The sequence below is a fragment of the Anopheles stephensi genome, chromosome 2, assembly GCF_013141755.1.
Source record: "Anopheles stephensi strain Indian chromosome 2, UCI_ANSTEP_V1.0, whole genome shotgun sequence".
In the NCBI taxonomy this organism is placed as follows: domain Eukaryota; kingdom Metazoa; phylum Arthropoda; class Insecta; order Diptera; family Culicidae; genus Anopheles; species Anopheles stephensi.
Window position 1 is genome coordinate 89,448,276 of NC_050202.1, and position 24,997 is coordinate 89,473,272.

At 46.3% G+C, this 24,997-nt stretch overlaps 1 protein-coding gene and 1 long non-coding RNA gene across 3 annotated transcripts; one reads left to right on the forward strand and one right to left on the reverse strand.

Moving 5' to 3' along the window:
- Nucleotides 1–11,304: 11,304 nt before the first annotated feature.
- LOC118505266 lies at nt 11,305–17,549 on the reverse strand. Its single transcript, XR_004905393.1, has 2 exons — nt 16,717–17,549; nt 11,305–14,994 (listed from the first exon to the last, which is right to left on the reverse strand). It is a non-coding gene; the product is annotated as an uncharacterized LOC118505266 (long non-coding RNA).
- A 457-nt stretch (nt 17,550–18,006) lies between these two features.
- LOC118505211 (protein fork head) lies at nt 18,007–24,712 on the forward strand. Of its 2 annotated transcripts, XM_036040721.1 has the most exons (2): nt 18,007–20,020; nt 20,095–20,360. In XM_036040721.1, exons 1-2 carry the CDS (start codon nt 19,036–19,038, stop codon nt 20,208–20,210), a joined length of 1,101 nt encoding a protein of 366 aa, XP_035896614.1. In that variant the 5' UTR covers nt 18,007–19,035; the 3' UTR covers nt 20,211–20,360. The 2 variants fall into 2 exon arrangements, with proteins under 2 accessions (XP_035896614.1, XP_035896613.1); XM_036040720.1 differs by having other exon boundaries at nt 18,008–24,712.
- Nucleotides 24,713–24,997: the final 285 nt, after the last annotated feature.

A 24,997-nucleotide genomic window follows, 5' to 3' on the forward strand; every position in this document is an offset into this window, starting at 1 on the left:
AGTAAAAAAAGAACCAACAAGTATAAAGACAATTTAATGCATTTTTTCTATTACAAAGATAAAATTTGACAAGTTCTAGTTCAGCAATGATTTGACTCAGATGAAGAAGCCTTGGTCTAACACTCTCAGATCTCTACACTTTATCTAATGATTTATTCTCTTGTTTCAAACAGTTCTGGAAACGTGAGAGTGATATGGATAGGATTATGGTCCGGTCTAGTAGAAAATTGTGATATCTTGAGTTAGTGCGGTAGTTCTGACTTCCAGACAGACTATGTAGTCAATCATTATATCATTAGATATTGGTGATATTTCCATGTTTCTAGGCAGAAACGATAGTTGCATCGGTCTTCACACGGCAGGACCGGGGTTCAAATCCCATCAAGTCACGTAGAGACTATCCTGCCTCGGGGTTCAGTCTAATTAATTAATTCACAGAAATCAAGAAGTGGCTGGCCGAATCCTTTCGAGGTTGTAGTGCCAAAATATAAGAGATATTGAACACTTTTAATAGAACTTATCCCTTAAGCAAACTCTTCTTTTGCTACTGAAGCACGACAGCCTAAGAAGGTTTTGGCTAAGAATTCCTGGATTTCTTGACTCACTATATCCGTACCTAGACAGTCATAGAATAGTTTTGTGGATATAGTAAAAAAATGAGACATTATTTAAAAGTTTGATTTATTGATTTTTCTATGACATATTATTCGATCAAGAAAAAAATATTTAAAAAATCAGTAAGCGAAGTATTTCAAGACAAGCATGTTAGACGTGAATCACTGATGTGTACCGAATTGCGATAAGAAACATGGATAAACAGAACTAATCTTAAACTATTCCTTAACGTAAATATGGCTTGCATTTTCTTAGAAACAAGATGTAAATAGGTTTTGCCGCTTATCATTTCATATGGTAAAATGTAACCCATTTCGCCCCCAGCAACTACTCATTGACCCTGAAGACCTCCGTCACGATGGTCGATGATTAATCAGTTCCCTTTCGTTCGCTACTCAAAGTCTCCCCCAGCCAGACCAGACATCAGTGGTTAGTGGTTGCAGGTCAAACGAGAGGGAAACGGGAATGGATGGATCCGCCGGTCGTTTGGTGACACGCGACTTTACAACCGTTTCCGTTTGACCCTAATTTTTCGGAGGTCCCACAGTACGTACGTTTCCCCCCCAAAAAAAACGAGACTAAAAAGCGGCATTACTGCAACATATGCATAATTAATCACCCGCTAGTTTGACCATCGGCGAGCACCGGTGGCAGCGGAAGGATGAGCACAATGACACTCGTTGTGGTCACGTGACGCAAACAGACACACGTAAAGGTGCTGTGGGAACGTGGCATCGATCCGATTGAATGGCGAATTCGGACGACTGTCGACGTGAAAGATGTTCATTCTCCGTCTCCTTTAAACGAGGTTACCACTATTGCTTCGGCCGAGCAGTCATTAGCCGTCGTTAGCCTCGCCTTTAGGTATGCAACAATTTAAGCAACTGATGCTCTGTTTACACTTATTAGAGCATTTGTGAGCGACGGACTTAAAGTTGTTTAACTAATTATGCGAACAAAATGCAAACGAATGGGAAACGTAAACAGTTCGTGGCGGAGTTCTTCTTCGCCTCTGAACTCTCCAACACCACTGAGCACTATCGGTGGGTGGTCTTCAAGAAAATAAATTCCTCAAGTTTAGTCCTTTCGTTAAATTCCTCTATAGGTCCTTTCGTCTAAAACACCTCCGCACACATACGGACCGAGCATCCTGTGCCGACTTTTATATCCTTTTTAGCACAAACACTCTAACGATCGCGTTGGACGTGATCGAGTGCACGATCAATGGAAGGTAGCCGCCCGCATCCAGGTTTCGTATCCTTTCGCGAGGACCTCTCGCCCTGAGCTCTCTCTCTATGCCCGATGGGGTTCAATAATGTGCCACATCATTGCCCCTTGCGGACTCTGGTCGGCAAAGAGAGCGATGGAGGGACCACCCGAAAAACATGATCGTTTCAACACCTTAACGCTCGCAGTCGTGGCAGTGGCGGTTCGCTTTCACAAAAAACGAGTTGAAAAATATCATAAAAAAGCAAACGCGATTCCCTTTTTCTTGACGATTCTATTGCTGTGGAACCACTTGAGAGCACAAAAAAAACCGAGTGACTTACAACCGGAATCGAAGCCGAAACCAAAAAAAACGGGCAGGAAACACTCGACGAAACGCACAGGAAAAAAAACAACACCCTCTGAAAGGACCCCGTGCAAACATCAAACAACACGGCCATCACAATCGGTACGCTCGGAGGCTCAGAAGGAAAAACAAACGTACTTAGATCGCCGGTGGAAACTCGCGACGGAAAGCACGTAAAGCAAGACCCGGCCGTGGCCACCAACGAGACCAACGGGACGTTCTTTCATGCATTTCGGAACTTTCTTTATGTTTCACCTGCTTTAAATAGCTTCGATGGCAATGGACATCGAATTTGGGGACTTCCCGGTGTCGTTGTGTGTGATGTTTGGTACCGTGCCGCGGTGTTTATTTGGGCCTTTTCTTCTTCTGCCTTTTCTCACTTACAACGGGGCAAAAACACAGCACGGCAATTGGATTTGGTAGAGCAAACACTAACTAGCCAGGTATACGGTGAGGCGATAATTTTCAAAAACCTCCCCGAACAAAGACATCCAAACCAAACGAGCGCGGTTTAGAGAGGCGGCAGTCCTCGAAGGATGGCTTTACCATGTGATGCGTTTCGGTAAAAAATGGCTCGGTCGGTGTTTAGTGATTGCACTGTGCTAAATGTGCATCAAATGGGCTGAAGGAGCTCCCAGTGGAAGACCATGCGGAATGGATAAGGATCTCTTTATCTCTATAGGTGTAGGTTCCAAAACTCTCCTACAAAATATATTTCCTTTTATTGGGTGTCCTGAGGTTTAAATTTTTAGAGGACATTAGATGTCCGCATCAGAACTTTAATCATTAAAGTTCCCTATTAGCATCCTAGAATCGCTGATGTTCAAGGTTGTCATCATGATAGCCATTATTGCTATGGCGTTTTAAAAATTCGATTAGCAGATTTCTGATATTGATGTGTATGTCAGCACCAATAAGCGTATTTTTCCTTGACATTATCTCTGTTGCTTCTCTTTCCAACTCTAAAGTAGTGAGAGAACCTGGAATTCTGCATGACTTAGCTTAGATGAATATTTCGATTACCCAACCGTTTCTATTACCAAAGGTCTTGCTACCTTGGGAATCATCTTAAGTTCCACTCAAATTTCTGTCAATAGCTTTTTCTGCAACCGAAATCCCTGGAATCGATATAAATTGGTATCAATTCCATCCAAAGCATGCAAAACCATAATTTTAACCTACATTTACTCGCATCTGCCCACTGTGCATTCCATTCAATTTCAATTGCCACGACGGGATATATTAAACATCTAATTCAATTTGCTTATCACGTGTTCGTTAAACACCGCTGCACAAAACAACACAAAGGAGATCAAAATCAAAATAGGAAAATCATTTCCCATGCTAAACCCGACGCTGGGCTCTGTTTTGCTTCATGCACTTGCCGCATGCCCATCGGCTTTCGGCCCGTTTCGGGGAAAAAACGTGCCCAAGTAAAAACACGTGCTCTGGCAGAAACCATAACAAATGGAAACGGTGCTTCCTCACGGCATACGCTTATGCAGTGGTTGAGATTTTAGAAAAACAAAGCTTGATCCATACGAAAATATTCGCCCCGCCGGGGATTGCACCCCTTTTTTTTTGAGGGCGTGTAATACGGCGGCTTAGAGGAATGGTGTTTTAAGAACTAGCGACACGACTACTCCGTTAGTCATTTCGAACGTTGCTGATTTGTTTGTTTATGGCGATTGTACAACGAAATTAATAAACTGTTACGCACACTCCGATAAAAAGGGAAACTACGCACCCACCCTATTCGTATAAGGTGGAAAAGCGCAAGGAACAGTTCTTGCCAACATTTATTTAAATTCATTTCTTTCCTTTTGCTTTTCATGTGTACACTTAAACACCTTCAGCTGATCACCGCCATCTTGATTGTGATTGTCATTTTCACTTTACAGCCACATTACGTGCCAACCTAACCTTGACATTTCGCGCTCGTCCGCTACAACCGCATACAAATATGTGTTTGACACCAAAATATTTGCTACTAAACCTTACCTCGGGCAGCTCCGTCCGCTAATCGGCCCCAGCGTCTCTCGGTTTGGAGGCTGGCAGCTTGCTTTTGCCAATTCCTTGCCCGGCCAACTCCCGACAGCCAAACAGCTTGACATGCTCGTTTGCTCGACAAACGAACACATATTTGCTCAATCACTTACAAACAGGTACTCACTGTAGGTGCTTATTTGCGAATGTTATTAGAATTAAATCATGGTAGTAATTGGATAGAGGAGGCCAACGGGCAAGGCTCCCACACCGGCCGGTTCCAACCCCTTTTCGGCGTCGATTACGCTGGCTGTTGAAAGCGAATCCGGGTGCTATTTTGGCCACCGCACAGTCCACTGTGCAGATGGATCAAAACTATTTAAAATCCGGCAAACGTTATCATACTATGCTGATGATAATCACCGCACAACCACAATTCCCTTGCGTGTGAGACGTCCACACTTTAGCGTCAGTCTCGCATAACAGCCCTTCGCATGTTCGGGCTATTCTTAGCGATGGGAATGGGGGTTCGCTCAAGTACCTTTCCCGAGGTTCAATTTTCGGCTCGTGCAACCTGTTACCTCCAAGAGCGTCAGTAGTTCATGGGAATTGATTCAGAATGCACTTATGAATTGGTGGTAAATTGCTCGTGGGAAACTGTGGTTTCGGAACAGGTTATCCTTGCATGCAGGAAAATTGGTCTAATGAATAAAAATGTCGAAACCAATCAGGATTCTTTCTAAATTATGCAAGAAATTGTGGAATGCAAACTCGAAAGAATCTAGCTGAGGTTCCTTCTTAGTTATCCCTTTCTATTTGAAGCTATGCTCGGTTTAATGTAACTTATGTTGTGGTCCTGAACAGTTATGAAATACGTACAAATCTGAGGTGATATTGCTCAATGTCCAGTCCTAGCAAAATTGAAGGTCACCTATTTTTGACGGCCTTCAACTTCTGCCAAACCCTTCGTTTATGGGTCATTTTCATGTAGTTTCCCTCCGAAATTGTTGTAATTATTGCGATTTACAATAAAACGAAACAATAGAGACGTCAACCCGGCGTAATAAAACTTACCCATTTCACACCCTGCTCAAACAATTCCTCCTACAAGCATCAAAACACACACCACCCGTGGCGCTCTATTTGTAGTCCCTAGTCCCACGATCTACCGGTATTCCCTTGCCCAACCAAATCCGTATCGGCAACTCCAAACCACACAAAGCTGGCGAAAGAATGCGAAACGGCGCGATAGCGAGCGACCGGAGTGATTTGTTTCCCATCCTTAACCATTCGCCTCGGTTCTTACACAATTGGCTGTATCCTTAAACGTTTATTAATATCCTGTACCGGTGCGTGCGTGCAGAACTCCCTTCGCACACGCTTTGGGCGTACTCACCCTCACCGAACGTCGTCCTCTGTTTTTCATTCACGCTTCCCTGGTACTGGCAAAACGCTTCAGGACGGAAACATTTACTCTACACGACACACTCAACGTGCAGAGTGACCCCTGTTTCGGAGGAAAAAATCCTTCCGAAACCCACCCTCCACGATTCGGGTATTCGTTTATTAGCATTCGGAGCGATCGTGGAAAAGGGGACCGAACAGGAACAATTGTGCTTTGCTGCGGCTGGTTGCTGATTTATCGCTCCGGGGCCCAGACCAGAACCGTACGCACAAGGGGATATTCGGTCGTGATTGGAAGAAATTGAAGATTATCACGTTCTCGGTTGGCAATCACGGGACAAATGCGTCTTTCACTCGTCAATTGCTGGGATTTGGTTCGCCCCCGGATCGAGATGAAGTCGACGAAACCGAAAAGTTGTCCAGGCGAGTTGAAGTTGGGTTTTTGCAGGACTCCCGGTTGGGAACACCATCGAAAGGGTGGATTAAATTAAGTATTACAGTTATTCAGTACGGGACTGGGGTTTGGCTGGTGCTGGGGATCCATCCTGCCGGTCCATCCTTCGAGATGATCCCTTTGAAGTGGCTTCGTCCCGTACCCGGCACAGCGTTCATGAGGGTGGTGTTTGCCGAGATTATGGTGAAAACTTGTAAAACGAGTCCCCGTTTGCTCGGCGCCAAAAGGGAACAATGGGAAGGTTTCTTTTTTGGTAGAATATTAAAGATTCATAATGTCAGATGTGAAATGATGGGTTTTTTATTGGATATTTCAACAGCTGTAGAGCACGGGTTGCGGTTTATGTTTGAAGCATTGAAATGGGGTAAAAAAGTCGAAGAAATCGATTAAAAGTGATATTAGCTTCAAGACCAGAGTCAGTTTTTTTTATTTCGTTTTTCGCATTTCCAAGCTCCTTAGCGGCTCCTTAGCGGCTCCTTATCGCTTAGTTCACCTTAACAGTTGAAAGTGAGCAGCATAAGCCTTACACTGAATCCATCTGGTCATGTACCACACTTACCTTTACCTTTGTTGGCGAAACTTACCCTGTGCTGGAACTTTTCAAACCCGCCAAAGACCCCTTTTGTATCTTCACCGTTTAATATCCAATGTGTCGTCGTGCAGCAATCGCCCTTCCGTTTGTCCGTTCGCACATCACAACGCATTACTTTTCTCTTTTAGCTGTTGTCGTTGAACGAAGCGCTTGTGTTGCACTAACGAGTCGGAACTTTCACGGCACGGAACGGAACAATTTCCGACCTGCGACAAACCGTCTGTCACCAGGGGAAGCCTACCATCGGCAACATCCTGCCCGTCAGCGAAATCGAGCTTTCAGTTCAGCAATATTTAAGGTCACCTCAATTTTGTGCAACAATCGGATCCATTGATCGGCGTTGCACACGCCTATGGGGCCGCACCTTCTTTTGCGAACTGCCATAGCGCACATTTGCCAGGCGAACTGGGGTCTTCCTCGGTGCACCGAGGTCAACGCCGGAAAGGTTGAACGGACAGAAAACGGCAAAAATCAACAGAAACATTAATCTGCCGGCTTATGGTTGGCGATCATTTTACCTGGCGGGACAGACGGATGTTTATGAATGAACGCCATTGAATCCGCGTGCGAATGGAACGCAAAGGGACGTCGACGCATCATCAGCATCACCGCCCGTTGCACACAGTAGCCCGGGACTGGCGGTCAGTTGTCGGCGCTTCTTCTTGAGAAAAAGAAATTCCCAAGCCATCGCGTCTGAGGATCAGGTTCTTCCTGGGTGGTCCCATTGCTGCTAGAACACGGGACAACCTCCAAAGCTCAATCAGAACCATTGTTGCTGGATGGTGTCCAAATGCGTGTCCACTTGTTCTGCATTTCACCGTCCAGTATCTCTATCTTGACGAGTCATTTCACCGAGTGTCCTTCACGGGAGAGATGGATCCATCTCTTCGGTCGAGTCGAGCTTTTTTGATCGATCAAGATCTTCAGCGTTTCAATCGGATGCCGACGTCCCGGTTCCGGCTCGGGCTGCTTCTCCTCCTTCCGCCAGCAAAGCTCCCTAACCGACGCTACTTACCCACGGTCACTTTTCGGGCCCGTGTTTTGTCTTTTTATCCCAAGCATCCATCTCGAACGCTCTTAACAACAACTAAACGCCACACCGAGGCCCGCGTCCACGTACGTACAAACGGGCAATAAAACGTTCTAGCCATATCGTTGTTGTTTTTCTTCTTCTCTTTACTTCGTTTCGAATAAATTCACACCCTTGCCGTGTTGAGAGATCGACGGATGGAATGGCCGGCGAGACGCGGCGTACGCGGGCAGGCATCGTCGGAGGTCCCCGGTACCGGCTCGGCGACTGTTTTGCGGATTGCAATCAATGACTGCCGCCGGCTGAGTGCTGTGCGAGGCAAGTCACAAACCTCTGCCACGGAACGGAAATATTCCTTTTTAACAATCACATGTTAATTAAATTTGATAAACCCGTACACGCACTGACTGTAATGCTCCTCAGCCGGAAGGGTGAAAACGAAAGCCTCGGGTGTGTGTGTATGTGCGTGGTGTGGGGTTCCGTCCAGTCCGGGGTTGATGAGTAGGTCACGGAAAACTGGAAACTGGTGTGCTGATTTTTGAACCGGAGTGTATGTGTGTGTGTGTTTGGATGAGAGACAGGCCAACAGCATCTTCAGAAAGCGATCGTATAAGGAAGTGGATCGGTGTAACCATTGTCCTGCCTTCAATTTCATGGACCGTCGGATCAGTTATTATGCTGCTAAGTGGCATTTCGAAAGCTTTCGAACCGTTCCCAACAAATCGAGATCCCAATATGCTTCGAGAGTGCGAGAGAGCGAGAGATGAATCCGGAAATGAAAAAAAACCCACTGTGTCCTAGCTTATCGGACAAAACATCGTTCGATACGATTGGCCCTTAAGCGAGTGGACAATGTGAACAACAACCTTCAAGAAATCAAATCTTGAAGCCATCTCAAAGATCTCGCTGGTGCTCATAGGAAGCCAAGTCAACCGTTCAAGCGAAAAAGGGAAATTGAAAGCAGTACGCCAAGGGCACGCACTTCTACCAGCCCATTGAACAAACGCCACCAGTTAACCTTTTTTTTGCGGAAGGACTTGCCATTTCCGAGACAAAAGGACTCGTCAGCCGGTTGTGAATGAATATCCCTTGCTCCCTTTACTGATGCTGGTCAAGTCCTGCAGCTCTCTCGCCGACTTTATCTTCCCCGAGCAGTACCGAGCCGACCGCTTCCCAATTTTTGTCTGTAAGGAGATTGAACTTCCAGTACAACAAAAGTGCTACTTTATTATTCATTATTCACCGAGGAACCACCGAGTGCTACAGGTGTTCGCGTCTACGAAGACGTTCTCCAGAATGAAAAGGTGTAAGTCGTTGGATGAAAAGCATTGCCAGCTCACGGAAAGTGGAAGAGGTCCGGGGTTGTCTATTGTTCTACTTTAGCATGCATGACCGGCATCCGACAAACTCCCTCCAACGATCGAACGCGACTGTGTTGAATGGGGTCCTCGAGTGTACCTGAAGAGTGTCAATATCATTATGGTTTTAATCCTTTCCAGCAGGCTCGCTAATATGTTGCTACCGGTATTTGGCATTCATCTAATAATCTTATGCACATATAGGATGCGTTCTTGGCTCGGCGAGACAAGCGTTGTGCCAATGTATCTACGGAAAAGCAAACAATCGTCCCACAATAATCCTTTTGATGGAGAAGGTTGTAGAAGTGGTTGGAAGACATAAAAGATATACTAAATGATGACTTGAATTAGATGATTTTAAAGAGCGATTACCTGGGTTGTAAGGATACATTTGTTTTCCCAAAGTAATGGATGATAATCAGGAAATTCATTTTCAGGGTTTACAAGGACTCCCCAGATAATTCAGATAGGTGTAGTAGGGAAAGATGAATTTAGTATTTAAAAGGCCTGGAGGAATTCTTCATTAGAACTACTACAATCTACCAAATTAACCGAGCCCTAGACTATTCCACACTTTGGATTGGTTTGATACGCTGGTCAGATTAATCAGGTTTCAGGATGTTTTGGAGGATTGAGAGAGGATCAAACAATAATGTTTCATAAACAATTGAGGATTTATTGCAACAGCTTATCGAAGTCCAAGTTAAAGAAGGTGATACTTTACTAAAGAGTTACTGATCTCGTAGGCCATGATATTGTGGCTGTATACTAATCTAAAAAAGCGGTTCGGCCAGTCATGTAAGTCATGTCACATATTGGTCTATTGGAGACAGAGGAGTTGCCTGGCTTAGTTACAAGGACATCTTTCAGGCAAGATCACTCGTTGTTTTTTACTAACACTCGTGACCTACCAGTCTCCTCGTCATCTTGCGAAAACCATCTCTTGTTACCGTGAAAATAATCATCGGCCACCAATCACTTGGCGTATGCAGGTGAGCTGGACGAATTTTTATCACCAAACCCACACCAACGCAAGCGCTGGACGCATCTGTCCCACGGTTTTTCACTACTCATTCAAAGCATAATTTGTTTGCCTTGCTGGGACGCCGGAATCCGGCGTAACGCTTCTATAAATAAAGTCTTCTCCAGCCAACGGCGATATCTAAAGTACTCCTGGAGCCGCATGATGTCACTGCTTGCTTTGCAGCCCAACTGCCGGTTTTTGGTAGTGGCTGGCTGTGACCCGATACTCGAAGGATTGAACAGTGCCTGTTGGGTGGTCCGATCCGGTGCGAAGCAAGATATCACGGACGAATGCAATCGGCATTTGAGCACGTCCCCGGGCACGTCCGAGCACGAGTGGCCGAGAAGCTGACGATCACTTCAAACTGCACGCTCCAAAGGTGCACAGAAATCGAACAGCGAATGAATGAGTCTTGTATGGCGTTGTACGAATATTATACAAATTAGTTGTGAAGTTCGTTGAGCACAAGACAACTTCTTTTTGACACCAAAACTGCTGCATCATCGGTGGCGTTAAACTCGCCCTGGTCTGCTCCTCCACGACTAATGACCATGCAGTGGGCCCTAGAACTTAACATCAATGTTGATGTCCAGCGTGGGGCGCTCGTCGGATGACGAATCAGTTTGGGCCTTCCCCTAGTTCTGACCGCTAGCGATGGTCACATTATAATTGGGACACGCGTATGAGCACGAGTTACGATTCCCTGATCTGCGCTAACAAATTGTGTCCGTTTTGTGCTCATGTCTGTTTTGTGATTGTCAATGTAAACAAGGTACAGGAGAAGGAAAAACAGCTATTGCCAGCAGGATGCAAGAGCGTCGTTGTAATTGAATTGCGCCCTTTGTGCCGTACCGGCCGGATCGATATTAGATAAGCGACGGGAGTGAGCTGCAACTACTTCCCGAACAGCTGCAGTCGTCAAAGCTGACAACAATGGGTCAGCCAACATGGGACGGGGCCTTTGTGGTGTGACTTTTGACGCCGGTCGGTATCTGTCATACTGCCGGCAAATCGATCAATGATGATGATCATGCTAAGGTAAGGTAAGGTCAGATATGTCCATTGCATAAAAATCATCCAAAACAAAACAAACCATACCTCGTTCAAACTGGTCACCTCGTGTGTCTTACGCCAGACACGGCTGACCTCACCTTCAGTACCACCCTGTCTATGTGTGTGTGTGCATGTGCTTTTCGGAGTTCGGATCTTTCGCCGCCGGGTTCGGGGGTTTCGCGGGTGACGCGCTTCGAATGAAAACGAGAAAACGAGACAATATTTAGACAAACAATTTTTATTCTTCCCATGCTTCTCTGCGATTACGTCGGCCCAACCCGCCCGAGAGCCCCGAATGCCCGGGACACTGTTTGTCCGATAAGCTTTAACAATGTTTATTTCTTAATTATTAGCTGTGATTTTTCGGAGGTGAGATGAGGTTTCTCGATGCGATGCGATGAGATTTATGTACATTTTCACTTACCTCCCGTGTCGTGGCTCGGGTTCCCCCCTGTTTCCCCAAAGCACTTCCCTCCTCCAACCCGAGCCGGCTAACTCTGCGGTCCTGAGGTTCGCCGATTGTTTACGTGGAGCGGTCCGCGGTTTCGTGGCAGCAGACACTTTACCGGGCCTTAAAATCCGGAGTGGGGTTTTTGTGTGTGCGTGTGTGTGTTTTTTTCTCGACGGCAAGGAAGTCGGATGCTATGTGATTATTGTAATGATACGATGATTTTTTGTGAAAACAAACATTTGCCGGAATGCCGGGAATGGAGAAAACAAACAACTAAGCAATGGTGGGTTTCCTTCCAAATCTGTACCCCATTCATTTGGCCCTAACTGTGGGTCGGTAATGGTGCGGGCCATAGCTAATATAGCAAAAGATCTCCTGAGTACGCTACTTAATGATGCGAGAGACAGCGAGCTTTAAAGCTTGCCTTTATCCGAATTATTTGTGTCAACAAATTTGAATAATCTTGCCAGTTAGTATTAATCGTGTTTAGTGTGTGCTGATTCATAGCATCCAAGCTAATGGACGGACACTCGATCTACCAATACAATCCTCCTGAATATTATCCCGTTGTGTCGCTTCCACAAACCGATCAAGCTATCATCATATCAATAAATATACCTTCCAACCAAACACAAGGACTTCAAATGCCGTCGGTAAGCGGTTACGCACGTTACGTACTAGCTACTGATAAAGTTGGTCACCAACCTAACGACGGCAAGTACGCATGTCGCGTGCCAAAAACGCCAGGAAAAAGAGATAGAGAAGGCGTAAAAAAATCACAACCCCGGCCACCAAACGTCACGCGCCACTGATAGAGGCCAAACTCGGTCAGTTATCGATCGGAAAAAATTAGTCAATCTTTAAAAAAACGGCGGTGGCTCACGTTTGGGGGAAGCGATGATTGATAAAGAAGCTACATCGACTTCAAAACAAAACCCGACGTCCATTGAACGGGAGCTGAATGAAAGCAACACAAAAACATAGCAGAAGCAAACGCCACCGACCTGTGTGTACCTGTGTGGTTAATTTTATAACATAAAGCAAAATACACATCGATTGTTATGTTTGCGGTAGACTGGCGGCACGCCACACCGGGACGCGATTGATTTGATAAACCAACCCCATTATCACTTACAACTCAATCAAACAACACAACCGTAAAAAAAAGGTAGCGATAAACAATGAAGGACTGGAAGGAAGAAAACTTTGCGCTTCGATTTTTTCTGCTAATGATAAGATAATTGTTTGAAAGTGGATTTAAAAACACAAATCGATTAGTTTATCGCTGGGTTAAGGAAAAGTAAATCAAATGAGTGGCAGAGCACGATATGGATGGGATACGGTAACAAACCATCACATTTTATGGCAACTCTATCAAATTTTAATTGCTTGGTCAATCTAGCCATCTTATCATAGGAAGTTATTTAAGCTTTTACAGCGTTTAAACAGCCCTTAAGCAGCTGATGAGAGGGAAATACTGTAAAGCAGAAGCATATCAGGCTCCAAACGTCAAATCGCATACCCAAAAACTGGTTGACGTCATCAAAGCCCTCATCAAAAGTTTAAAAAGTTTTGGTGTGTAAATAAAGTTATTCCAGTAGATTTGTTTTTATTCTGCTTTAACAGTCTTGGGGGTTGAATTGAGCTTCATGTACTTCGAAACAGATTTCCAACAAAGACCCTGTGCCTTTTACTAGCCAAAAATTGTCATCCAATGCTTATTAGGCAGGTCTTAGACCAATGGTTAGAAGTGGTTAGCAAAAATGTGCCAGCTTTCAATGTTTGATGTGAAAATTTCAATCTAGACTTTAAATTGCTTATTATATCCTCACGCTACTCATCCCTAGTCATCCTTCACCTCGACTATAAACTTCATTGTGGCGCCATTCAGGATGCGCCCATTCCTTCACGGCACATCTTATCACCCTAGACTTCGATCGGTCATACATGTTTACCTTCATTTACGCCTGGAGCGCCACAAACAAAGCTTACCAAAGCTTGCACATTTAATCCATCACTTGGCGTAGCGCGTCACTGATACGTTCCAACCTTGCGACGAACGTCCAAGGCTTGCATCTTCCGATTGGACGTCTTGTGAGGCGTCTTTTCTTCACCCTGCGAGTTCGGCTTGACTCAGCAAAAGCCCCTCGCGCAAAATGGCTGATGAGGCTGAAAAGTTTGATCCGGAAGCAAGGCTCCCAGCAGGGCGATTCGGGAACCCGTTTCCGCCCAGTCCTCCATTATTATCCCCGACATCCATACGACGGAGCCCACTGCACACGGTTCGATAGTGTGCCCGAATGATGATGAGTAAGCTTCACCGCAGCTCTGGTCCAACCCTGGCGAACAAAGAAGTTTGCCAACCCCGAGGATCCGTCGGGATGAATCTGCGGCCGCAGTAGCAGCAGCTGGGGAAACGACATCTTAGCGTACTTTCCTTCCGCATCGAGGCACGTATTATCGCTATATGATACTTTCGGTAAACAACAGCAGCCCGGGCAAAGAAGACAATCTGCGTCATGGCGTCGCTGCTTCCTTTCTCTCGCTTCACGCGGCACAAAGAACGATTTCGGTTTGCGTTAGCTTCCCTCATACACAATCACAATCACACACACACATGCGCATGCACATACATGATCATCTGCGGGCCATTGTGCCATAAAGTGTGTCCATGAGTTACCGAAGCCCAAAGCGGTCCTGACGGAATCGCTTTGATTCTGATTCCCGTGTTCTTATCAGTCTGCCCGCCGATGCCCGCCGAAAGGGCAAGGCAAGGGCAATCTTCAAACATTCTCGAAATGCACGCACGACCGCACGCACACGCATCATAAAATGGCCACCACGGGCAGCTGTTCCTTGCCACGTCCTCTCATATTACCAGCAACTTCTGCCATGTCTACGCAAGCGAGTCATCGGCAAAGTCCAACGAGAGGGCAGAAAAAAAGGCCGACGAACGATGATGACCTTATCCTTATTCAAATGTGTCGCTCGTGGTGGGCTAGGGAGCATGGGGTAGTGGTGCGGTGCGGACTGTGAGCAAATAAATTTGGTTCGTTTCGAGATTCCCGAACAGCCTGAACGGGATGGGGTGACTTTAAACCGATCCGCGTCTGCCAGCGTTCCTTGCCTCGCCGAGATACCACGATCCAGGTAATGGTGATGTCGCTATTTAGTATTTACCATCCCGTGCGTGTGTGTGTGTCGATGGCGGTGTGTATGCATAATGATAAGCGTGGAAGATAGAACAAGAACATGGCCAACTACGAATGCCAACCGGGACTGCAGATAGCGACGGCTCCGTAGCATCGCGCTGGATGCCGGATTCGGTCCCGGGACATTGTCATCGTTGCCGTTGCTTTACGATGCTTCATTTTTCACGACGCGTTGCAACGTGCTGGTTGGTTCCCGGAATCGGATGATAAGCGCCCCTAGCTGGGAGGGATTGCCAGCGCATCTTGAACGGAAGAAGAAGCGAAGAAGATTGGATGATGAATTCTTTTGCTGAGCAGGAAGAAATCGGGAGATGGAAGCAGTGAATGGACGAAGCTTTTGTTGGCTGAGAACATTTGCTCCTGCGATATCGGGACCTGGTGGTACTTTTGAAAACGAAAATTAATTTCCAATTGTTTGGAAGCAGTTTTGAGAAGCTTACGGACGATTAACAAGAACTAATAATGTATTTCAGAGATTTTGTTAGAAATTTGTGCTAAAATAATCAGATATTGTTGATAAAAATGAGAAAAGTATCGAACGAATCAAACTATTTCATCAACATTTGACTGAAGCTGGAGTAGCTCGCAGGAGGACCTTTGGAAAATGGAGTTAATTATCTAAAGGGCGTCAGAGCAACTAAACTTTGAATAAAATCAACAATCAAGAAGTAACGAAAAAAGTCAAGAAGTTATCTCGAGTATACGTTAGAAGACCATAAGCTTCGCGTTTTAATGCCAGAGATGAGTTCAGGGTGTTCAGAGTTTAAGAACCGCAATCTTGCTGGTATGACAGGCATGAGGAAACAATTATACAGTGTGCTGCACTCTACTGGGCTAGTGATGTTTCAGCCAATAATGGCCTCTTGGATGTTTCTTGGACACTTTCTCAACATCGCTCAAGGTCCGTAGAGCTTTGTTGTTGTAGTTGTAGCTTTTGAAGATGTCCATTTAATCTTCTTTACAGTTTCCACATCGCAGATATGGCTTCAACGTTACTAGTTCACCTTGAAAACCTTGGAAAAATTCTATTTGATATTACTCACAACTCCTTGAAATAGAAATTTATCATCACAATCATCAAAAATGCTGCCTTATTAAAAAAAGTCAGAGCAGCAGCAGCATTTAATAAGGCAGCAGAGACCTTATTAAATGTACAGGGTTCTTTAGAAATCATCAGTAATCATTAGCATTTTTGCATATCAACTTTGAGACACTATTAGAGTGAAATTCTTACTGGAAAAGGGTTGCTTGTCATATATTTACAAGTTATTCCCAGAGTTTCACCATGTTTTCGAATAATCATAGTCACTGTTGACAGTACGCATCACTTCTGAAGCCGACTTTAAGTAATAATCTTGCCATAATTGTACGCCCAGTTCTATTTTCAGTTACAACGAACTTGAAGTTTTCTAACTCGGATACTTCAACCAGCCATATTTTATTAAAAAATATACAAATTCAAATTAATTCTTTAATCTAGCTTCAGTGTAAAATAAAAATACATAAAATGATTCGGTAGATGGCAAATGAATAATGAAATTGTCAAACAAAATATTGATCTCCGTTAACAAAGTTCTCAAGCAAATCACATTATTCACTCGCATTAGAATCGTTTGGCAGCTAGACCAGATGCCAATGAAGAAATGGAATCCCCGGGCACACAATTTTCCGTTGGGTATGCTTTTGATAAACTTCCACGCGCGAAACTGCGCAACAAAAAGTGTAAAAATCAAGCTGACAACTCATCCGTCAAACCAGGCGACTACCATCTCACGCTTCTTCGCTGTTCCCCCCCAACTTATCCTCGCTCGACAAGGAAATGCAGCCCCGAGCAGAGAAGTAGAAAAGTACACTCAACAGCAAAAAAACGCGACATTTAAAATAAAGTAAATAAACTATCCGTTCTGATAAGATAAAAATAAACGCGACACACACGCACAAAACTATCGTACCACTTCACTTACCATCTCAACACGGATCGGTACGGACAGACACGGCCGTCGCACTATCTCAATCTACCGGTGGTTTGGAAACGGCCCGAGGGCCAGGGTTTATGGTGTAGCTGGAGGAATTTATGTCCCGATTGAGCCAGTCAATCGCTTCCTGTTCCAGTTTTTTTTAAACGACCCATCGTGGACGAGTTCCGACTACTTCCGGAAACACATGAAAGCGCCATCTGCCACAGAACCCGATACAATTTGCACAACTTTGCTCGTACATTTTGAGGCCTGTCAAAACTTTCGTCAGGTTCAGCGGAATAACTCGGCCATGCACTTCGCGACTAGACTGGACTACACTTTAGAATATTTGTTATGTGTTAAACCATTTTAAAATACACCTTCGGTTATACTTTTTTGCTACTGGCTCTGTCTTTGGCTCTCTTCTTTATCCACATTCCCCGGGTATAGTGGTCGATTTTCCTGTCGCGACCGAATCTGTCACCGTAAAAATTGTCACTACGAGTGCGGTTGGCGTCTTTTCCATCGATAAACTGTCAATTCCTCGAAGCGGGCCTGCCACTAGCCGGCATGTTCAGGGCATGCCCACAGCCCGCTGGCCGCTGTGCAAACGGTAACCCATCCTTTGCCCCGCCGTCCGGATATTCACGCTGCTCCGGTTTCTGCCGCGCCATTTCTAGAGCATCCCCGCGGGACCGAGCGTGGCCGGGAGCGGGGCCAACGGGAAAACGGGCGGCAGGAAGAGGAAAAGTGTATCAGTCGCGAAACAGTGTGCGTACGAACGGAAATGTTTTTCATCGTCACCCCACGGAAAGGAGACAGCCATTTTCCACGCACACACACACACACTCGGGTGAACGCTGTCACGTTTTGGAATTTTTCGATGTGGTAGTTTTAGGGGTGAATCTCGAGCTGGAAAAGCTTGACGTTACTTCGCATGCGTACGCTTTGCTGTATCTTCCGTCCCGCTCTGTTGCGTGTGTATGTGTGACAGAGCGGGAAATTTGCCTCAACACACCTGAGCGGGACGCGTGTGTGTGTGAGTAATTCACCCCCGTGCAGCACACAACCCAACGGCACAACGCAACCCTTAACACAGCGTAGCTCCGCCCTTTTGCAACGCTTCACAGCGGATCGGCTTCACCCATTGGAGGAAACTTTCTTCTCCCTTTCACGCGCTCACTCACACACACACACACACGCAATGTCGCGTTCGCACCCTCTCTCGCACACACGCACACAGACGCACCAGCGACGTATCGGTCGGACGCACTTAAAGTTTAGGCACTTCAGCTCGAAAATACTGTTTGAAAGCCAAATAGTTGCTGTTCCCCTCTGCAAACAGTCGCATCTTGTCGCTTGTCTGCCACGGCCAGATCACGGGCGACTTTGGAAGTTTGTTCAACATTAGAATATATAAACATCAATATAATAAAGCTCTCTCTCGCCCGCGCAAAGTGTTCCCCGGCGGGTGTTCTGGTTAACGCGATTAGCACCGGGATTTCTGGCAAGTCCGAGTGCCCAGCCAGCTTTTGCAGCATCCGAAAACGTGTCCAGCTTTTCGTTCCGGGCGACGATCGGTGAGCGTTGTTTTGTTGTGATGTTGTAAAACTAAGGTGCGATCGCGGTGCACGATCACGCGGTGCACGTGTGTTGTGTTTATGCTGAGCTGAGTCGGGAAAGTGGAGTCCTTTGGGCGTAATTTCGGTTCATAACGATCGCCATCGATCGAGTGATCTGGAGTGGTGTGATCTGTACAGTTTTGGAAGTGAAAAGTGGACCTTCGAAAGGATTATTCTGGCCAAAGTGATAAGTAAAAAGTGTGAAGAAGGAAGCAAATGGAGTAGTTTCATTAACAAGATCGAAAAGAGAAATTGTGACGCAAATAAAAGAAAGAATATTGAAGTTGTGAAAGACTAAGCGTTAAGAGATCTCAAAAATAAACTCAAGCAGTGGTTCTTCTGAAAGTGTGCATCCTGACCGAAATCGCGCTATTGAGATTATGTGGCCTCAAGTGAAAGTTCTCGTCGATGCATTTTGCCGATAGAAAACGGAGATGTTGTGAGTCAGTGTGAGGGCGATAAGAGTGAACACGGATCATGATTCATGCGTCGTACGTCGGGTGCGACTTCGTGGTGCGTGAGCTGAAGCGCCATTAGGTGATAAGAGTTGAGCGTTGTGTGGTCTGGTGGTGAATCTCCCATACCTAGATATCTATCGCAAAAGGATAACGCTATCAGTCTATCTGTGCGCGAGTCTGTGTGTGTGTGTGTGTGTTTTTGTGGTGAGTGTGTGTGGTGCCGACGGTGAGAAACACAGATAAAGATGCAAAAGCTTTATCCGGAAAGCTCGATCAACACGAGCAGCAGTATGGCGGTGGGTGGTGGTGGAGGTGCCGGGGCTGGCGGAAACATGAGCCCGATGGCCACCACGTACAGCAGCATGAACAGTATGGGTATGGCGGTGGGCGGTATGACGTCCGTTTCCCCGCAGGGCGGTGGGTTTGGGACGACGGTCCTCGGAAGTCCGGGGATGGGTGGGATGGGTGCGGCCATGAACAGCATGTCCGGCAACTGTCTCACCTCGACACCGATCGGCTACAGCTCGATGGGATCACCGATCAGCAATATGGGGTCGTGCATGGGGGGCAACGGGATGAGCACAATGGCGGCCATGTCCGGGTACTCGAGTGTGGCCGGCAGCCGAGAAGTACTGGGCGATCCTAGCTCACCGAATTCGGTGGCACTGCAGAGGGCACGAACGGAGAAACCGGCGGCCACGTACCGGCGGAACTACACGCACGCGAAACCACCCTACTCGTACATCTCGCTGATTACCATGGCGATTCAGAACAACCCGCACAAAATGCTGACGCTGGCCGAGATCTATCAGTTCATCATGGATCTGTTTCCGTTCTATCGGCAAAATCAGCAACGGTGGCAGAACTCGATCCGACACTCGCTCAGCTTCAACGACTGCTTTGTGAAGGTTCCGCGGACGCCGGACAAACCGGGCAAGGGTTCGTTCTGGACGCTCCACCCGGACTCGGGCAATATGTTCGAGAACGGGTGCTATCTGCGGCGGCAGAAGCGCTTCAAGGACGAGAAGAAGGAGGTGTTGCGATCGTTGCACAAGAGTCCAGCGCACGGCGGCAGTCTGGATGCGGTCGGCAGCCCGGACAAGAAGGACCCGAACGAGGAGCACCATCACCATCATCATCACCACAGCCACAGCCACCACAGCCACCGGACGGAGCATGTGTCGAAGCTGAGTGCGGCCGACACGCACGGCATGCTGAACAGTGCGCACGGTAAAGACGCGGACGCGCTGGCAATGCTGCACGCGACGGCCGACTTATGCTTAGCCCAACAATCTCATTCACAGCATGGTGGTTCGCACCACCCTACGCACCACCACCACCACCACCCGGCGCATCAGCAGCTGCAGCAGGAGGAATTGACGGCTATGGTCAATCGTTGCCACCCTTCGCTGCTTGGTGAATACCACTCGATGCACCTGAAGCAGGAACCGGCCGGCTACACGCCCTCTAGTCACCCGTTCTCGATCACGCGCCTGCTGCCGACCGAGTCGAAGGCCGACATCAAGATGTACGAGATGAGCCAGTACGCAGGGTACAACGGGCTGAGTCCTCTGCCGAACTCGCATGCGGCGGCGGCCGCCCTCGGGCAGGACTCGTACTATCACCAGAGCCTCGGTTACCACCATGCGTCCACGGGCACGACCAGCTTGTGACATCAGTATCCGCTGGCATAAGTGCGGTTGAAGGGCTACTACCACTTTGCGGACGCATCGACCGCGTCCCAACAGCAGCAGCACGACCAGCAGCAGCATCACCAGCAACAACAGCAGCAGCAGTACCAGCAGCAGCAGCAACAGAACCTTCCACAACACCACCAGGAGATGTCCGAGCTCGATCAGCAATGGTTGGAGCTTGCGCAGCTCGGCAGCTCCGGCAACTACGCGCGCCACGCCGGCGGAAGCTATCTGCAGACCAATCGTTACGTGTACCAACGCCACCAGCACCATGCGCTCGAACCAGATCCGAAAGACGGGCCTGCTGGCAGCCCCGAGCTGGACGAGGACGAGTACGAGGACCAGCGGAGCAGAGGGTTAGCTGCGGCCTGCAACAGCAGTGCATCGTCATCGAGCAGCAACTCCGATACGTCACCGCATAACATTTCGTTTTGAGGACAGGTTGAAGCAATCCGAGTGCGGTGACAACCCGGCTGATTGAGGACTAGGAGGTGAGGACCTCTCGAACACGATGGGCGATCGCCGATGCCGAACCCCACCATAAAAAAACGGTTCCGTCCGAACGGAAGCCTAAACGGTTGGACGACTTTTGGAGTGTCGATTTTTTTGTTCGGCTGCTCTCCGAAGTCTGACTGAACAGACGACCTTCACTCGGGGAGCTGGGGGTTGTTTTGTTGTTGTTGTTGTCTCTCGAGATGATCCCTTACGTGCAGCCACATCACTCTCGATCGCCACAAGATCGTTTTCAAAATTTCTGAATGAACATCCGAGCATCCATCCATCCCCGAATATGGTTTATTTATCTTTGTTCGTTTGCTGTTTTTTTTTCGGCTGTGGCACTCGATGCCCAACAACGAGTCTGCCCCGCCACTAGTTGGGTGGTTCTATTTCGGCAAGCAATTTGTTTGTCTAGATGCTTGTCTCGTCGGACACGTGATTAGCCGGGACTCCGTTCCAATCCACCGGAACGCTAATAAATCTGACCAGCAGCCCGTCAGGCGAGGCTACACAACCTTTCGCCTGTATGTCCCCAGAAATCGATTTTCGAGTGCTTTCAGTGTCCAGCTAACCAAACGCACTTCTTACGTCTTGCGGGGTTTTGGGGAGTCGGAGTGCGTGCTTGAGCCGGAATTTCGTTCACCCACGGGTTTACTGTTGACGCTGTAATGGTAATTGTCGTTAACCTCAACCTCTGGTTAAAGGCACCCGTGGCATCCATCGTCCAGCAAGGGATTGTACGTTTTGGATGAGTTTCGGGTGGTTTTTTTGTGTGTTTTGTCTCTCGTTTTAGTCCTCCTCTGTCCATCGTCTTACGCTTTGGAGGGATTTTACGCGGTAGCGGCACTCGAGATGTGAAGTCTTCGAGTGGTAGTAGTCGAATGGACACGCACGCCGAACGCCGAACTGATGACCTCAATCGGTCGATCGATGCCAGCGAGCAGGTTGCACGTTGGATGGGTTTTGGGTTGTAAGATGTCGTGGAGCATTTTTCACGGGACACACGTCTGAACGAAGAAGGTGTAGAATACGGGCCGGGAACACGCGTCCAACTTGTTTCGGATTCTTGAACTAACCAGTTTTTTTTCAGTCTCCCGGGACAGGAGAAGACTGTGAGAGACTAGATTGACAGTAGCAGTCCATGTGAGAGCATTTTTCGACTATCATTTTTATCTCCCATTCACACACACATAGACATAGACTCAGACACAGAATACATGGCGGGAGGGAGATGATTTTTTGCTGCCCTTGAGAGTGACAGCTTGTGTCAATAGTTGGGACGATGCGATGCTGAGCGACTGGTCCGAAAAGAAGTTCAATTTAAACTTCCACCCAGATTGGAGCTGCTGATGGGCTTTTGATTTACTTTGCCAAAGTCTAGTGTGTGTGTGTGTGTGGTGGTTGCGGGGGAAAGTTTGGGGGCCGATTTTAATGGATTCAATTCCGAAATTGAAAATTAATCATAGATGATGCCCTCGTGTGTTTGCTGATGGGTAGCCCTGAAGTAGCTAAGTCGTCTTGGGGGTCTTGTACATTTTTGATGAGTTTTGGACCGTTTCTTCGGCCGGATATTGCCACCGAAGATAGCATGTGTAGAAACTGAACACCGATTGCCATAAAACTGCATCTCTTGCCCATCACAACCACCAGCACCAGTCAGGTGTGAATTCCCAACGTGTCCAGCAAGAGCGTCTCGTTTTGGGACAAATATCGAATCTTGCTGGTTAGCTGCTGTATGCTAACGAGACACATTACGAAAACTGGTACCGGTGTGCTGTGCGATGAACTTTCTTGTGGTGTCTTCAGATGTACGTGCGTGTGTGTGTGGTTATTGTGTGCCCCAGTGAAAATTATTCCGGGGGGGCTCCAGGTCTTACGGGTGTGATCGTGCGAGAAGTCCAGTCGTGTTCGAAGTCTTCGAAGTCAGAAACAAAAAACAAAGAATGGGAGATGAACTCGCGTCGGTGGATGATTCTCGGTACCACGAAAAGGTTTCATTCAGTAAAAAGGGCCAGCTAGTGCTAGGAAAGGCAATGGAACAGAAACAAATTGAACATTCGAACTCGAAAACAGAAAACAAAACACAACACAACACACATTCCTCTCCATCTTCTTCTGCGTTGCAAACGTCACGCACACGGAGACGACAGTTTAGGCCAGCAGACGAAAGTTGGCGTGACACAGGCAGACGGTTATCTTTAAAAAAGCAAACAAAACGTAATGTGCAATTAATCTCTTCGCTATGCAGAAAGACGTAAGAAAAAACAAGTAATGAACACACAGTTGAAACAAAAAAAAACTATTGCAAAATCGAATATATTGTTTTTTAGTTCAATTTTTATATGCAAACTTTCTTTTTAAGCTTATTCTTTTCGTATCAATCGTGGAACAATAGTAGATACGTTTGTAATTATTTTTGTGTAAATTTTTATTTTTATCGCTTTTCTTTCTCAACCTCATTATGTCTATCTCATTTTGTTTTATGTTTTTAAATTGTAAAATAACTTTCTACAATCGATCCCTAGCTAAAACATAGAAGAAGAAAAACACAATAGCAAACAAGCATTAAACCAAGACATCTTTTTCTAATCAAACAAACACAGCGAAGCGAAAAAAGAGAAGAAAAGAAAACATGAAAAACAGGAATCAACTTTGTACGTTTTAAGCAATTTAACGAATCTTTGTACATATTTATGATATTTTTCTCATGTCGAGCTAAACGAGGTGATACCGTGATGTTGTAGAAGCAGGGCAGCCGAAATCAAACACAAGTACACGGGATCTCGTGCAGACCGTACCATTCCATTCCGTACCCGTGCGAATTGTAGATTTAACAAAGAGAGGAATAAACAAAATGGAGCAAAAACACACTATGCTAATATAACGTAAAGTTCGCTATAAGAAGAAAGAAGGCAAAACGGGGAGGACGAGCAACAAGGGTGGCAAAGGTTCACGTCCATCAAAACGCATCCAACGCAAAACAAACCCATGCAATTCCTGGTGCGATACGATTAGCTATTAGACGGAAAGGGGATAGTGAGTAGTAGTAAAGAGATATGTATAAGGTACACACATACACGATACGGCCAGAATCCTTTTTTGTTTCAAAACTTCGGCAAGCAAAAGGGCCAAAAGGGCATTTGTTAATAGCTTTTAGTTGTAGGGAATACCTTTTACGATCGATTAAGTATTTTTCACCGTGGCCCAAGATCGGCTGGAAGGGCAAAAAGGGAAAAGTGGTGAAAAACGTAGTACGAAAGACGAAACAAAAAACAAAAATGCCAGAAGGAATAGTGGAAGGAAGGAAACTGCAACCAAGCTTCTAAAAATTGATTGGATGGATCTGGTTTTCACTCCCTCCTCACCCCCCCCCCACCCCCCCTTAACCCTCTCAAATCCTCACCCCCTAAAATCTTGGTCGAGTACGTTTTCCATCCAGATTTGAGAGGAAGCAAAGCCACCTTTACAGAATTAGCAAACGAATTGTAAAAACTAAATTTAGAGTAAAACCAACATACACGTTAAGGTTTGGTCTTAAGTATGCGCGGGAGAAGAGAGAGGGGAAGGAGGAAGAAAATGAGGGGTGGGGGACCGGCAATACGGCCAGCAACAATTCGAGTAAACTGTGAACCTTAGTGGCATTTTTATTTCCTTTAAAAGAATCGATAAAAAAACAGACGGCAAGAGAGAGAGAGAGAGCGAGAGAAGAAAATCGAAAGTAAAAAAAAAACAAACAACACGATAATAATAACAATAAAAAGTGATTTAAAAATAATAAACATTGAAACAGTTGTTTTTATTATAAATTTGGAATTTTCCTCACGAGTCCTTCTAGCTTACATTGTAGCTGCCAGCAGAACCGTGTCTCCTGGTAGTTCCTCATACCTTCACCATGTCCTTGCCTGTTTTTCCGTTTTTTTTTTGCTTTGCATAAGAGGATTTTAATCGATGTGTCTGTAAAAGCTCGCGTTTGACATGGTGCTGCGGAAATGGAAAATAAATAATTGATTTTTAT